The following is a 16,133-nucleotide window of genomic DNA, read 5'->3' on the forward strand; positions in this document are numbered from 1 at the left end:
ACCCTTGAAGTATTGATCAGCACTGATGAGATCCCCCTCAGGCTGCTCTTTCCCATCCTGTGCAGCCCCAATCCTCTCAGTCTCTCCTCACCAGAGCTGTGCCAGTCCCCTCAGCATCTCTGCAGCCCTTTGTACAAGGGAAGTTCCTAGACCCACAGACTGGGTTGGGTTGGAAGGGACCTTAAAGCTCAGCCAGTTCCAACCCCCCTGCCATGGGCAGGGACACCTCCCACCAGCACAGCTTGCTCAAGGCCTCATCCTAGCTGGCCTTGAACACCTCCAGGGAGGTGTTCTCTTGGGTGCTCTGGTGGTCCATGTGCTGTTTGGAAATAGCTTGGCTCTGGAGGTGTTTGTTGCTCTTGGAATGCTGACCTCCAGTGCATTCATGCAGCATCCACCAGCTCCCTGGGCAACCTAATTGCTGCTGGGTGCCTTGAACAAGGGATCTGGATGCTTGCAGTGGTTGCCTGGCAGGCTGGGCTCTCTCTTGGTGGCACTTTCCTTCTGCCAGGGCCATTCCTTTTGTCCCTCTGAGGTGCTGAGGAGGAGGAGGAGCAAGCTGCTGCTGGGCAGAACCGGAGCACGCCTGGGGATGACCCAGAGGAGAGCTTCGTCCTCGCTCCTAGCTCCCCTCCCAGGTTTCTTCAGCTCTATTTGTGGGTTACCAAAGTGCATGAATCCTTCCAAAGGGCAGCAGTGAAAAAACACCCCACCATGGAGTAACAGCATGGCCCAGCTGTTGTTTGCTCTGCAGACAGCAGGGTTCTGCCAGAGGGCTTGGCCCTGATCGTGGCTTGGAGCGTCCCTCGTGACGCGGGAGGAGATGGGCAAGATGGTTGGGATCCTGGAGGTCATTAGCAGACACACACCAGGCTGAGCCTGCAGTTTGGGTTGGAAGGGAGTGAGTTGGTGTCTGAGGCAAGCTGGCTGCTCCTGGCCCGTGGGAAAGCTGGGCCAGGCTGTCAAACACCCTGCGGTTTGGGAAGGAAAAGCCAGCCAGGGAGGGAGGGAGAGCTGTGCTGGCTCTGACCTTCAGCAGTGGCCAGGGGAAGCCTTGGGAGCGTGGCTCAGATCCCTCTCTGCTGTGTCACAGAGTCACAGAATGCAGCAGGTTGGAAGGGACCCTCAGAGGGCATCTTGGCCAACCCCACTGTGGGCAGCAGGGACAGCTCCAGCTGGAGCAGGCTGCCCAGGGCCACATCCAGTCTGATCCTGGATGTCTGCAGGGATGGAGCCTCAACCACATCCCTGGGCAACCTGTTCCACTATTTCCTCAGCCTCACTGTGCAGAGCTTCCTCCTGATGTCCAGCCTAACTCTGCCCTGCTGCAGTTTCAAACCCCTGCCTCTTGTCCTGCCCTCACAGGCCCTTCTCAACAGACCCTCCCCAGCTCTCCTGCAGCTCCCTTCAGGCACTGGAAGGTTGCTCTAAGGTCTCCCTGCAGCCTTCTCTTCTCCAGGCTGAACAGCCCCAACTCTCTCAGCCTGTGCCCACAGGGGAGGTTCTCCAGCAGCTGATCCTCTTGGTGGAGTTCCCCCAGAGCCTGCAGAAGTCTCTGTTGCTGTTTCCACCACAACCCTTGTGTGCAGGAGCCAGGGTTGTTCCCAAGCTGCCCCATGGGTCAGCTGCAGCACACTTGTCCTTCATCCTGTTCCAGTCTCACACCTTCTTTCCTTCTGACAAATGGAGATGAGGAAGAAATTGTTGCCAGTGAGGGTGGGGAGACACTGGCACAGGCTGCCCAGGGAGGCTGTGGATGTCCCCTCCCTGGAGGTGTTCAAGGCCAGCTAGGATGAGGCTTTGAGCAAGCTGTGCTGGTGGGAGGTGTCCCTGCCCATGGCAGGGGGTTGGAACTGGATGAGCTTTAAGGTCCCTTCCAACCCAACCCAGTCTGTGGGTCTAGGAACTTCCCTTGTACAAAGGGCTGCAGAGATGCTGAGGGGACTGGCACAGCTCTGGTGAGGAGAGACTGAGAGGATTGGGGCTGCATAGGATGGAGAAGAGCAGCCTGAGGAGGATCTCATCCATGCTGATCAATACCTCAAGGGTGGGTGGCAGGAGGATGGCACCAGGCTTTGTTCAGAGGTGTCCAGTGACAGCACAAGAGGCAATGAGCACAAACCTGACCATGAGAAGCTCCATCTGAACATGAGGAGGAACTGCTGAGGGTGTGGATGTGAGGGTGCTGGAGCCCTGGAGCAGGCTGCCCAGAGAGGTGGTAGAGTCTCCTTCTCTGGAGACATTCCAATACCCACTTGGATGTGTTCCTGTGGGACCTTCTCTAGGTGCCCCTGCCTTGGCAAGGGGGTTGGACTGGCTGCTCCTTGAGCATTCCCTTCCAGCCCAACCCATGCCATGAAGAGAAACCCCTCCAGTTCACAAAACCAACTCATCACCTCAGTTTCAAACTGCTCAGGGTGAACCCCACACTCAGCCAGCATCCAGGACCCAAATCCTTCATGTTGGCCACTCCTGGGAAGAATCTCCCCTTTAAACCTCAGCACCACACAGCTGGGCTCTGCTCAAGCTTCTGCCACAGCCAAAGAAATGCTGGCTTTGGGGTTGTTTTACTACCACTGATCACAAGTGGAGCTGCAAACAGCTGCAGTGGAGTCTCTGCTTTGCTCTTTCGGTGCTGTTGCTCAATTTGCCTCCACGGGGTTGAGCCCTGAGTTATTTCAAGTCCTTTTAATCAGTCTGCAGAGGTTTCCCCTGCCAAGAATAAGTAACAACATCTCTGCAGGGCTTCCAGCACTTCCCAGCTGCTCCTGCCCAGAGCTTTTACTACTAGAAGGCAGAAGCAGCACAGGATGGTTTGGGTCTGACTTTAGTTATCAGTTGCTCTTTAACAGGGAGCAACAAGGTGGTGACTTCCTCCCTGCACTGACTGATTGATCTGGAGAGGAGGAAGACATTCTTGGCAGGGAAGGGGAGAATTAACAGCAGCCTTCCAGGACCTGGAAGGGGCTCCAGGAGAGCTGGGGAGGGACTTTGGACAAGGGCTGGGAGTGACAGCATGAGGACAATGGCTTTGAGCTGGGGGAGAGGAGATTGAGGCTGGAGATGAGGAAGAAATTGTTGCCAGTGAGGGTGGGGAGACACTGGCACAGGCTGCCCAGGGAGGCTGTGGATGCTTCCTCCCTGGGAGGTGTTCAGGGCCAGGTTGGATGTGGCTCTGAGCAAGCTGTGCTGGTGGGAGGTGTCCCTGCCCATGGCAGGGGGTTGGGACTGGATGAGCTTGAAGGTCCCTTCCAACCCAACCCATTCTCTACCTCCATGATTCATAGATTCATAGAATGGTTTGGGTTCAAAAGGACCTTAATGATCATCCAGTTCCAACCCCCCTGCTCTAAGCTCCCCAGATCCCAGGCAGGTTCTGTCTGTCTGAGGGCTGCACTGTGAGCTGCCTTGGGAGCTTTGCTTTCCAGCTCAGGAACAGGAGGAGTTTTCTTTTCCTGTTCCCTCTCCTCCCTCTCCTCCCTCTCCTCCCTCTCCTCCCTCTCCTCCCTCTCCTCCCTCTCCTCCCTCTCCTCCCTCTCCTCCCTCTCCTCCCTCTCCTCCCTCTCCTCCCTCTCCTCCCTCTCCTCCCTCTCCTCCCTCTCCTCCCTCTCCTCTCCCCCCTCTCTTTTCTCCAGTTGTGTTATGGGAGCTGTTTGTTGTTGAGAGCCCAGAGCTTGTTTGTGCAGCTCAGCATGTTCTGGTGGTGCTTTCACCCCTCCCCTCTTTTGATGTGGTGTCAGAGGAGGACTGCTCCCTGCATAACTTCCCCCTCCTTTATCTTGGATGCTCTCGTGGTCCATGTGCTGCTTGGAAGCAGCTTTGGGCCTGGGAGATGTTTGTTGCTCTTGGAATGCTGACCTCCAGTGCATTTGGGGATGAAAAGCAGGACCTGAGTTCAGCAGCACTCACCCAGAGTTCAGAGCTGGAGCTGTCCCTTCATCTTCAGGCCAGTGGAATGTGGAGGCATGGCTGAGATTCCATGGGGCAGGAGAGAGGTTGTGCCCCTGGGATCAAGGCCTTGGTGTCATTTGCTGCCAGGCTCCATCCATGCTTCTGCTCCAGCTGCTGCCAGGCTCCATCCATGCTTCTGCTCCAGCTGCTGCCAGGCTCCATCCATGCTTCTGCTCCAGCTGCTGCTTCTGCTGCCTTGCCATGGAGAAGGGAAGGCTGCAGGGAGAACTAACAGCAGCCTTCCAGTACCTGAAAGGGGCTCCAGGAGAGCTGGGAAGGGACTTTTGGCAAGGGCTGGGAGTGCAAGGAGGAGGAACAATGAAAGTGGGACCCAGTGCAGGGGAAGTCAGCTGGAATCTGGCAATTTGGGCCAGGAGGATGATCAGAGAGGGCTGGAGAACCTCCCCTGTGGGGACAGGCTGGGAGAGTTGGGGCTCTGCAGCCTGGAGAAGGCTCCAGGGAGACCTTAGTGCAGTCTTCCAGTACCTGAAGGGGCTGCAGGAGAGCTGGGGAGGGACTTTGGACAAGGGCTGGGAGTGCCAGGATGAACTCTTACTACTAGAAGGCAGAAGCAGCACAGGATGGTTTGGGTCTGCCTTTAGTTATCGGTTGCTCTTTAACAGGGAGCACCAAGGTGGTGACTTCTTCCCTGCACTGACTGATTGATCTGGAGAGGAGGAAGACATTCTTGACAGACCTGAGAGCAGCCTTCCAGGACCTGAAAGGGGCTGCAGGAGAGCTGGGGAGGGACTTTGGGCAAGGGCTGGGAGTGACAGGAGGAGGGCAATGGCTTTGAGCCGGGGGAGAGGAGATTGAGGCTGGAGATTGGGAAGAAACTGATGACAGTGAGGGTGGGGAGACTCTGGCACAGGCTGCCCAGGGAGGCTCTGGCTGTCCCCTCCCTGGAGGTGTTCAAGGCCAGGCTGGATGAGGCCCTGAGCAAGCTGTGCTGGTGGGAGGTGTCCCTGCCCATGGTTTAGGTGAGCTCCATCACCTTACACCTTTGCCCAGTCAGAGTTTGCTGGGAACTTGCCACCCTCCAGACTAAGCAGAGAGCCCTGGGTTGGAAAGGGACCTTGAAGCTCATCCAGTTCCATCCCCCTGCCATAGGCAGGGACCTCTCCCACTGCTGCAGGCTGCTCAAGGGCTTGAACACCTCCAAGGAGAGGGCATCCACGACCTCCCAGGGCAGCCTACCTCAGTGCCTCCCTGGAGAGAATCCATCTGAGGAGCAGCTTGGCAGCTGCCAGGAGAACTTTGCCAAGCTCCTGCTGGGTTGCCATCTGCTGGGGGGTGCAGGCTGGGGGCTTTGTGCCCTTCAGCAGCCTGTCATGCATGCAGGCTTTCATCTGCAGCCCAGGTGTCTCCTGCTGCTGCTGGGCAGTGGGTTGCTGCTGGTGGGGTCGCAGTGGCTGCAGGTGTGAGGGCTCAGCAGAGGGCCAGCCCCCCAAACCAAGCAGCTGTTGGGCTTTGTCTTGTCGGAAGGTTGGAATCCACTTAGTGCCATCTGAACAATTAAGGACAATCCTGCTTTCAGCTACATTAAGGAGGAACCCCCTAGTAAGACAGTGGAAGGAAATGAGCCATTGCCCAGCACCCCTTTGCTCTGTGACTCAGGCCAGGGGTTGGAAGGGTGTTTGAAGTTCTCTTTGTTTTGGTTGGGCTGCAGAAAGGTCCTGCCACATCCCCCCCCCCACCCCCCCAGCTTTTACACACTCAGTTATTCCTTTTATGTCACTGAGTCCTGGGAATTCCATTCTGCTGCCTCCTCTGAATGCTCATCTCTGCAGAAGCCACCCAACAGCTGGGGCTGCCCCTGATGGTCAGCCCCTGGGCTTTGGGCTGTGCTGGTGGCCATGGGAGGCAGGCAGCCTGGAGGCCCAAAGTGAGAGCTGACCTCTGGGAAAAACACTCCCTGAGGTGGGGCTCTGCAGCAGGCAGCTTTGGGAGATGAATGCTGGGGTCACTTTGGGGGCCTCACGCCAACAAGGACACTGAGGGGCTGGAGCAGGTCCAGAGAAGGGCAGCAGGGCTGGGGAAGGGTCTGGAGCACAGGGCTGAGGGAGCTGGGGGTGTTCAGCCTGGAGGAGGCTGAGGGGAGACCTCATTGCTCTCTGCAGCTCCCTGAGAGGAGGCTGCAGCTAGGTGGAGGTTGATCTCTTCTCCCTAGTCTCAGGGGATAGGAGGAGAGGCAATGGCCTGAAACTGTGCCAGGGGAGGCTTAGGTTGGAGAGGAGGGAAAATGTCTTGGCTGCAAGAGTGGTCAGGGGTTGGAAGAGGCTCCCCAGGGAGGTGGTGGAGTCCTCATAACTGGAAGCATTCAGTGCCAGGTTGGGCTCTCAGCTACCTGACCTCAAGGTGTTGCTGACTCACTGCAGGGGCTCTGGATGAGCTCTGACCTCTACAGGTCCCTTCCAACCCAAGACATTCTGTGGTTCTGTGGGGTCAGCTAGGACAGGTCCCACAGGAACACAGCCAGGTGGGGTTGGAATGTCTGCAGAGCAGGAGACTCCACCACCTCTCTGGGCAGCCTGCTCCAGGGCTCCAGCAGCCTCACAGCACAGAAGTTTCTGCTGCTGCAGAGGTGGAAGTCCCTGGGTCCCTGTCTGGTGTGTCCCCATGGCATCCCCACTCCATACAGTGGAGTGCTGAGGACTTCTGCTGGTGGAGCAGGGAAGGGAAGAGTCAGAGAGCAAAGCTGGCTCTGCAGAGCCGACCAGGAGTGCAGTGCAGGAGCTCTTCCACCCTCCCCAGCATCCTCCTGCAGCTGGAATTGCTGAGCTGCCAGGCAAGCAAGGATCTTCTGGAAGCAGTCAGCACCCCACAGCATTTTCTTTTCTCTTTGAAGTCTTGACAACAAAGCAAGATGATGTTTGTGGTGTGGCCTGCTGAGTGCATGCATTGAAGGCACAATCCTGCAACCCCAGAGACCCAGACCTTCCCCTAATCCCTCTTTGTTTGTCCTTCCACCAGCCACTGTCCCACTGAGGAGAACATAAACTGAGCTGGAATTTGCTTAATCATCTCAAGAAGGGTGGAAGGGAGCTGGGCTGCAGGTCAGGGCAGAGGAATTTGTCTCTCTGATTCCTCAGTGTGGGAGTTCAGCTGCTGTGAAAGTGGAGCTGGGGGCTGAACCTGCTGAGGAAGATGAGGGAGAAAGCTCATCCTCCTTGGGTTCAGAGAGTCATTGGGTGGCTGAGGTTGGAAGGGACCTTAGAGGTCATCTGCTCCAACACAGAGCAGAGCACACAAGCTCCAGCACAGCCCAGAACCTCCTTGCTCTCTACAGCTCCCTGAAAGGACCAGGTGAGGTGGGGGTTGGGCTCTGCTCCCTAGTCTCAGGGGATAGGAGGAGAGGCAATGGCCTGAAACTGTGCCAGGGGAGGCTTAGGTTGGAGAGGAGGGAAAATGTCTTTGCTGCCAGAGTGGTCAGGGGTTGGAAGAGGCTGCCCAGGGAGGTGGTGGAGTCCCCATGCCTGGAAGCATTTCAGGAAGAGGCTCACTGCAGGGGCTCTGGACTAGATGAGCTCTAAAGGTGCCTTCCAACCCAGACCTTCTGTGGCTTTCTTCCCTGGCTTGGCCAAAGGCCCTCTTCCAAATAAGCAGAAGGGACCAGGGGCTTCCCCAGGCTGCTGGAGGGGCCGGAGTGACCCTGGGGGCTGGGCTGGTGTCCTGCTTCAGGGCATGGTTTAGTCCCTGCAGCATCCAGCTGCCCTGGGGGATGCTGCTTCCACTAGCAGGCTCCTTAAGGAGGGATGGGCAGTGCTCCCAGCCTGGTCCAAGCCTGCCTCTGGTGGTGTTGCTGCTGAGTTAGTGAAGCTGTGGAGCCTCCCCAGCCGCTGCTGCCAGCTGGGCTTTCAGGAAGAGGCTCAATGAGGCGACTCAAACCCTTGCTGCTTGGGTCAGAAGCCTTTGCCAAAAGGAAACTCAAGCTTGGGTGACATCATGCTGCTCCTGGAAAGCCTGCCTGTGTGGCCTGCAGCGGCAGCAGGGCACTGCAGGGACACAGCCGCAGCCCTCCCAGCCTCCTGGAATGCAATTCCTCCTTCTCCCTTTGGGCTGCTTCCAGGAGACAGCCCCACAGCCTTCCTGCTGAGAGCAGTGCTCCTAAGGCTGGGCACCAAACCTCTGCCCCGGGCAGAGGGCACCATGAAGCCCAGGCAGCCCTGCCTGATCGCCCTGCCTGATCGCCCTGCCTGATCACCCTGATGCATTGCAGCCCTGCCTGATCGCCCTGCCTGATTGCCCTGCTGCATGGCAGCCCTGCCTGATCACCCTGCTGCATGGCAGCCCTGCCTGATCACCCTGCTGCATTGCAGCCCTGCCTGATCGCCCTGATGCATTGCAGCCCTGCCGCATTGCAGCCCTGCCTGATCACCCTGCTGCTTGGCAGCCCTGCCTGATCGCCCTGCTGCATTGCAGCCCTGCCTGATCACCCTGCTGCATGGCAGCCCTGCCTGATCACCCTGCTGCTTGGCAGCCCTGCCTGATCACCCTGCTGCATTGCAGCCCTGCCTGATCGCCCTGCTGCATGGCAGCCCTGCCTGATCACCCTGCTGCTTGGCAGCCCTGCCTGATCACCCTGCTGCTTGGCAGCCCTGCCTGATCACCCTGCTGCATTGCAGCCCTGCCTGATCGCCCTGCTGCATGGCAGCCCTGCCTGATCACCCTGCTGCTTGGCAACCCTGCCTGATCACCCTGCTGCATTGCAGCCCTGCCTGATCGCCCTGATGCATTGCAGCCCTGCCTGATCGCCCTGCTGCTTGGCAGCCCTGCCTGATCGCCCTGCTGCTTGGCAGCCCTGCCTGATCACCCTGCTGCATTGCAGCCCTGCCTGATCGCCCTGATGCATTGCAGCCCTGCCGCATTGCAGCCCTGCCTGATCGCCCTGCTGCTTGGCAGCCCTGCCTGATCGCCCTGCTGCATGGCAGCCCTGCCTGATCACCCTGCTGCTTGGCAGCCCTGCCTGATCGCCCTGATGCATTGCAGCCCTGCCTGATCGCCCTGCTGCTTGGCAGCCCTGCCTGATCGCCCTGCTGCATGGCAGCCCTGCCTGATCGCCCTGCTGCTTGGCAGCCCTGCCTGATCGCCCTGCTGCATGGCAGCCCTGCCTGATCGCCCTGCTGCATGGCAGCCCTGCCTGATCACCCTGCTGCTTGGCAGCCCTGCCTGATCACCCTGCTGCATTGCAGCCCTGCCTGATCGCCCTGCTGCTTGGCAGCCCTGCCTGATCGCCCTGCTGCATGGCAGCCCTGCCTGATCGCCCTGCTGCATGGCAGCCCTGCCTGATCGCCCTGCTGCTTGGCAGCCCTGCCTGATCGCCCTGCTGCATGGCAGCCCTGCCTGATCGCCCTGCTGCATGGCAGCCCTGCCTGATCACCCTGCTGCATTGCAGCCCTGCCTGATCGCCCTGCTGCATGGCAGCCCTGCCTGATCGCCCTGCTGCATGGCAGCCCTGCCTGATCGCCCTGCTGCATTGCAGCCCTGCCTGATCGCCCTGCTGCATGGCAGCCCTGCCTGATCGCCCTGCTGCATGGCAGCCCTGCCTGATCACCCTGCTGCATTGCAGCCCTGCCTGATCACCCTGCTGCTTGGCAGCCCTGCCTGATCGCCCTGCTGCATGGCAGCCCTGCCTGATCGCCCTGCTGCATGGCAGCCCTGCCTGATCACCCTGCTGCATGGCAGCCCTGCCTGATCGCCCTGCTGCATGGCAGCCCTGCCTGATCGCCCTGCTGCATGGCAGCCCTGCCTGATCGCCCTGCTGCATGGCAGCCCTGCCTGATCACCCTGCTGCATTGCAGCCCTGCCTGATCGCCCTGCTGCATGGCAGCCCTGCCTGATCTCCCTGCTGCATTGCAGCCCTGCCTGATCGCCCTGCTGCTTTGCAGCCCTGCCTGATGCAGGAGTGGTGATGCACTTCTGGGCTCCCCAGTTCAGGAGGGCTAGGGAACTGCTGGAGAGTCCAAGGGAAGGCTACAAGGATGATTCAGGGACTGGAGACTGCCTGGTGAGGAGAGGCTGAGAGCCCTGGGGGTGCTCAGTGTGGAGAGGAGAAGATTGAGAGAGGATCTGATCAATGTCTATCAATAGCTGAGGGCTGGGGGGCAAGAGGGAGGGGACAGGGACAGGCTCTGCTCACTTGCACCCTGGGATAGGACAAGTGGCAATGAATGGAAACTCCAGCACAGGAGGTTCCACCTCAACATGAGGAGGAACTTCTGCACTGGGAGCGTGACAGAGCCCTGGAGCAGTCTGCCCAGAGAGGTTGTGGAGTCTCCTCTGGAGACTTTCAAGCTCCATCTGGATGTGTTCCTGTGCGACCTGTGCTGGATTCTGTGCTCCTGCTCTGGCAGGGAGCTTGGGCTTGCTCTCCAGAGGTTCTTTCCAACCCCTAAGATGTGTTCCTGTGTGACCTGTGCTGGATTCCATGGGTGGGGGTGGGGTGTTGGACTCGATCTCCAGAGGTCCCTTCCAACCCTTCCCGCCCTCCAGGACGGCCGGAGCTGGAGGGGACCTTCCAGATCCTCTACCTGCAGCCCGGCTGCGGGCGCCGCTGACCTCTGCCCTGTGCCTTGCAGAGCCGTTCCTGGGCGGCCTGGGGGAGCTGAGCTCCGCCGCGGGGGGGCTGGAGCGGCGGCTGCGGGAGCCCCTGCGGCGGCGCCGGCACGCCGGCGGGGAGGGCGACGGCGACGACTACAACATCGAGGTGCTGCTGGGCGTGGACGACTCGGTGGTGCGCTTCCACGGCAAGGAGCATGTGCAGAACTACCTCCTCACCCTCATGAACATCGTGAGTCTCGCCCCACCTCCCCTCCCCTCCCCACCTCCCCTCCCCTCCCCTCCTCTCCCCATCTCCCCTCCCCTCCTCTCCCCATCTCCCCTCCCCTCCTCTCCCCATCTCCCCTCCCCTCCTCTCCCCACCTCCCCTCCCCTCCTCTCCCCACCTCCTTCAGCCTCTCCTCCAGCCCTCTCCAGCCCTGCCTTGCCTTGCCTCCCCTCCCCTCTTCCCCTCCCCTCTTCCCCTCCCCTCTTCCCCTCCCCTCTTCCCCTCCCCTCTTCCCCTCCCCTCTTCCCCTCCCCTCTTTCCCTCCCCTCTTTCCCTCCCCTCTTTCCCTCCCCTCTTCCCCTCCCCTCTTTCCCTCCCCTCTTTCCCTCCCCTCTTTCCCTCCCCTCTTTCCCTCCCCTCTTTCCCTCCCCTCTTCCCCTCCCCTCTTCCCCTCCCCAGCCCTGCCTGCATGGGGTGGGCAGCATTTAGGGCTGTGCCTTGAAGTGGTTTTAGGCTGTGCCTTTAAGGTTTGGTTCTTTCACAGGGTCTGGAAGGGAAAAGTGGTGAAATGGAAATAAATCACAGCTGGGTGTAGAAAGGAAAGCAAAGATGATTCTAAACAGTCCTCTTGGAGAGAGAGCCACCATAAGAGCTTATTCCCTGCCCTCTTCCTCCTTGCCCTCTTCCTCCCTGCCCTCTTCCTCCCTGCCCTCTTCCCTCCAGATACCAACTTGCTTCTGCTTGACCTTGGCTGCATTGTTTTGGTGTTCACTTCTCTGCTTCTCTCTCTTGTCCCTTCTTTTGTTCATGGGGTTGAGGGTAGCAGAGAGGGAGAAGCTAGTAGAAGAGAAGGCTCTGAGAAGACCTTCTTGTGGCCTTCCAGGATCTGCAGGGGGCTCCAAGAAAGCTGGGGAGGGACTTCTGAGGCTGTCAGGGAGGGATAGGACTGGGGGGGGGGGGGGATGGAACAAAACTAGAAGTGGGGAGACTCAGATTGGCTGTGAGGAAGAAGTTGTTGCCCAGGAGGGTGGTGAGAGCCTGGCACAGGCTGCCCAGGGAGGTGGTGGAAGCCTCCTGCCTGGAGGTGTTTGCAGCCAGGCTGGAGGTGGCTGTGAGCAGCCTGCTGTGGTGTGAGGTGTCCCTGCCCATGGCAGGGGGTTGGAGCTGGCTGAGCCTTGAGCTCCCTCGTGGCAGAGCAGGGAGGGGACTGTCCCTGGTGCCCAGCTCTGGTGAGGCCACCCCTCGAGTGTTGTGTCCAGTTTTGGGGCACCTCAGTGCAAGAGAGATGTGGAGGTGCTGGAGGCAGTTTCTTGCTCTTCCCCCCCTCAGGTGAATGAAATCTACCACGATGAGTCCCTGGGGGTCCACATCAACGTCGTGCTGGTCCGCATGATCATGTTGGGGTACGCAAAGGTGAGCAAGGCTCTGGACTCCCCCTTCATCCTCTTTGTAGCTGTGCTCCCCCTGCATTCCATGCAGGGCTATGGAACAGGCTGGGGAGGAGCACTGCCCTGCTTGCTCCTTCTCCAAAGTGTGAGGAGTCCTCCCTAGTGCCAGCTGTTAGAACATCTGGCTGGGATGTTCCTGGAGCACTTGGTGGCCTCCCTCAGATCCTCTTTAGCTGTCTGAGGTGGGAGAAGGCTCCTGGTGATAATGGTGGGATGAATATTATCAGCTGAAGGCACTGAGAATGTAGAGCATGAAGGCTCTGGAGAACAAGGCTGGGGAGGAGCAGCTGAGCAACCTTAGGGGTATGGAGGAGGGGAGGCTGAGGGGAGACCTCATCGCTCTCCACAGCTCCCTGAAAGGAGGCTGCAGTGACCTGGGGGTTGGCCTCTTCTCCCTAGTGTCAGGGGATAGAAGGAGAGGAATGGCCTGAAATGGTGCCAGGGGAGGCTTAGGTTGGAGATGAGGAAAAATGTCTTTGCTGCAAGGGTAGTCAGGGAATGGAAGAGGCTGCCCAGGGAGGTGGTGGAGTCCCCATCCCCGGAGGGTTCCCAAAATCTGGGGCCATGGTTTGGTGGCCATGGTGGGGTTGGGTTGCTGGTTGGAGTCAGTGATCTTGGAGGGTGTTTTCAGGAAACCTGTGGCCATGGCACTTGGGGCTGTGGTCTGACAGCCACGGTGGGCTTGGGGTCGATGATCTCCGAGGTCGTTTCCCAACCCAACCAATTCAAGGGGTCAGTTCTTTGAGGGTATTGGGAGGAGAGAAACGGGGACCTGGTTGGTGCTGGAGGCAAAGCAAAGCTTGTGTGAGTGCCCTGCCCCGAGGCAGGAGCTCCTGGCCCTGACCTGCTGCCCTCTCAGTCCATTAGCCTGATCGAGAGGGGCAACCCCTCGAGGAGCCTGGAGAACGTCTGTCGCTGGGCGTACCAGCAGCAGAGGGCAGACCCCAGCCACGCCGAGCACCACGACCATGCCATCTTCCTAACCAGGCAAGATTTTGGGCCTGCTGGCATGCAAGGTAATGCAGCTGGGCTGGGGCACAGCTGGCTGAGCCTGGGGTCCCGGGGGGGGTGGCTTTCTTAGCAGATGTCGCGCCAGCAGCTGTGACCCTCCTGCCTTCGCCTTGGCAGCTCAGGGAACTGATCCTGGGCAGTAAAGCCACCACATAGCCTCACCTGGAATACTGCAGCCAGTTATGGGATCCCCAGTTCAGGAGGCACAGGGATCTGCTGGAGAGAGTCCAAGGGAGGGCTGCAAGGATGATGCAAGGATGATGCAGGGACTGCAGCACTGCCCTGTGAGGAGAGGCTGAGAGCCCTGGGGCTGTTCAGTCTGGAGAGAAGAAGAATGAGAGGGAATCTGATCAATGTCTATCAATAGCTGAGGGCTGGGAGGCAAGAGGGAGGGGACAGGGACAGGCTCTGCTCACTTGCACCCTGGGATAGGACAAGGGGCAGTGGATATAAACTCCAGCACAGGAGGCTCCACCTCAGCATGAGGAGGAACTTCTGCACTGGGAGGGTGACAGAGCCCTGGAGCAGGCTGCCCAGAGAGGTTGTGGAGTCTCCTTCTCTGGAGCCTTCCAAACCCCATCTGGATGTGTTCCTGTGTGACCTGTGCTGGATTCTATGCTGCTCTGACAGTGGGGCTGGACTCAAAGATCTTCAGAGATCCCTTCCAACCCCTAGCATCCTGTGTGGGTTATGCCAGTGCAGAGTCTGGGTGAAGCAATGTCCTAGCTGTCCAGCTGGAGATGTGCCAGAGGGGGTGTGTGGGGGGGATGTGTGTGTTGTGTGGGCTGTGTGTGTGTGTGCAGTGCCTCCATGCTCCTGCAGCTGCCTGCTGTGCTGTCTCTCTGCAGGCTATGCCCCTGTGACTGGCATGTGCCACCCGGTCCGCAGCTGCACCCTCAACCACGAGGACGGCTTCTCCTCAGCCTTCGTGGTTGCTCATGAAACTGGGCACGTGTAAGTCTGAGCCCACACCACCAGGTGGCCAGCACAACGTGCTGCTCCTCCTCCTCCTGCTTGCTTCCCCTGCTTTGATTTTGAGGGCTCCACCTGAAAGCTCTCCCTGGGTTTTACTTCCCTCCCCTTGGGATCCAGCAGTGGGCTCGGCGGTGAAGAGGGAAGTGGGAGGGAGAAGAAGGGAAGGGAGAGGGGGGGATGCCTTCTCTTGGTGAGGAGAGGATCAGAAGCTGGAAGGCTCAGGCAGTGCAGACAGCAGCTTGTCAAACATCCTTCAGTTCTTTCTCCTTGCTGAGTGATGATTTGTTAGATTTGGCACCACCTCAGGAGTGCTGGGCTGGGAGTGACGGAGCCAAGATCTCTGCTGGCTGGCTGGCTGAATAAACATCAAGCCCTTCTTGTGGCCTTCCAGGGTCTGAAGGGGGCTGCAAGAAAGCTGGGCAGGGACTTTTGGGGGTGTCAGGGAGTGATGGGACTGGGGGGAGGATGGAGCAAAACTAGAAGTGGGGAGATTCAGATTGGCTGTGAGGAAGAAGTTGTTCCCCATGAGGGTGGTGAGAGCCTGGCACAGGTTGCCCAGGGAGGTGGTGGAAGCCTCCTGCCTGGAGGTGTTTGCAGCCAGGCTGGAGGTGGCTGTGAGCAGCCTGCTGTGGTGTGAGGTGTCCCTGCCCATGGCAGGGGGCTGGAGCTGGCTGAGCCTTGAGGTCCCTTCCAACCCTGACAGTTCTATGACTCTATCTTGTGGTGTCAGAGATCAGTTTGAGCTGCAGGTGGTCTCTGCAGAAGGCAGGAGCAGGTCCCCTTCGCAGGGCGGCGTGGAGAGCCCTCTGCATGCCCGGGGCAGGAGCTGCTGAGGGGCAGCAGCTGCCAGGGCCCTGATGCTGGTTGTGTGTTGCAGGCTGGGCATGGAGCACGACGGGCAAGGGAACAGGTGTGGAGATGAGACGGCCATGGGCAGCGTCATGGCTCCCTTGGTGCAGGCTGCCTTCCACCGCTACCACTGGTCCAGGTGCAGCGGCCAGGAGCTCAGAAGATACATCCAGTAAGGACCCAGCAGGCCCCCTGGCTTTAGTGGAGGCAACAGAAGCTTCTCGCCATCTCCAGCCCTGGCCTCCTCTGGTGCAGCCCTTTCTCATCGCTTTTTTGGCCATCCCCTTTCCCCCTCTCCCTCCCTTCCAATCCAGACCTGAAAAGCTCTAGCCCAGGGCTGAGGGCTGCACTCCAAGCCCGTGGCATCTTCTGCCAGGAGCTTCTCTGGTAGACTTGGCATCAAGTAGCTGGTGGCTTCCATGTGCCTTTGGTTTCTGGAGGATAACTCTGTGCATCTGGCAGCCTCAGGTTGTGCCAGGGGAGGTTCAGGTTGGAGATCAGGAACAGTCTCTCCACAGGAAGGGTTATCAAGCTTTGGAGCAGGCTGCTCAGGGAGGTGGTGGAGTCCCCATCCCTGGAGGCATTCAATGCCAGGATGGATTGGGCTCTCTTCAAGGTGTCACTGGCTCACTGCAGGGGGTCTGGACTAGATGAGCTCTAAAGGTCCCTTCCAACCAAGACCTTCTGTGGTTCCTTTCTTCCCTGGCTTGTCCAAAGGCCCTCTTCCAAATAAGCAGAAGAGACATGGATGTGGTGCTAAGGGATGTGGTGTCACAGTAGCAGTGTCCTGCTGCAGAGCTCCATGGAGTCAGTGGAAGCCAGGTCAAAGCATGCTGAGATGCTGCCTTTGGCACTGGGGGGGGAGGAGGGTTTGGTTTCCACCTCTGGGGACAGGAAAGCCAAGTGCAGGTTTCACCAGGGCAGGGAAGGGCTGGAGGTAATCCTCCACACCCCCACCCCAGCAGATGCAGGGGGGGGTGCTGTAGAATCTGCCCATGGGATGTTCAGCCCTGTAGAGTTCCTACAGCAGGGACCAGGGAGGTGGTGGAGTCCCCACCCCTGGAGGTGTTCAGGGCATATGTGGCTGTGGCACTTGGGGCCATGCTTTGATGGCCATGGTGGTGGTGGGTTGA

The 16,133-nt window shown here is 59.1% G+C and overlaps 1 protein-coding gene across 1 annotated transcript in view; it reads left to right on the forward strand.

Moving 5' to 3' along the window:
* The window catches only part of ADAMTS3 (ADAM metallopeptidase with thrombospondin type 1 motif 3), a 58,410-nt gene that overhangs the window by 30,098 nt on the left and 12,179 nt on the right, over positions 1-16,133 (forward strand). The window contains exons 5-9 of the mRNA XM_054172499.1: positions 10,530-10,741; positions 12,047-12,130; positions 13,025-13,181; positions 14,025-14,130; positions 15,029-15,172. Coding sequence (XP_054028474.1) covers positions 10,530-10,741; positions 12,047-12,130; positions 13,025-13,181; positions 14,025-14,130; positions 15,029-15,172 — 703 coding nt within the window. The remainder of the gene's footprint in view (positions 1-10,529; positions 10,742-12,046; positions 12,131-13,024; positions 13,182-14,024; positions 14,131-15,028; positions 15,173-16,133) is intronic.

The sequence above is a fragment of the Dryobates pubescens genome, chromosome 24 (assembly GCF_014839835.1).
Source record: "Dryobates pubescens isolate bDryPub1 chromosome 24, bDryPub1.pri, whole genome shotgun sequence".
In the NCBI taxonomy this organism is placed as follows: Eukaryota; Metazoa; Chordata; class Aves; order Piciformes; family Picidae; genus Dryobates; species Dryobates pubescens.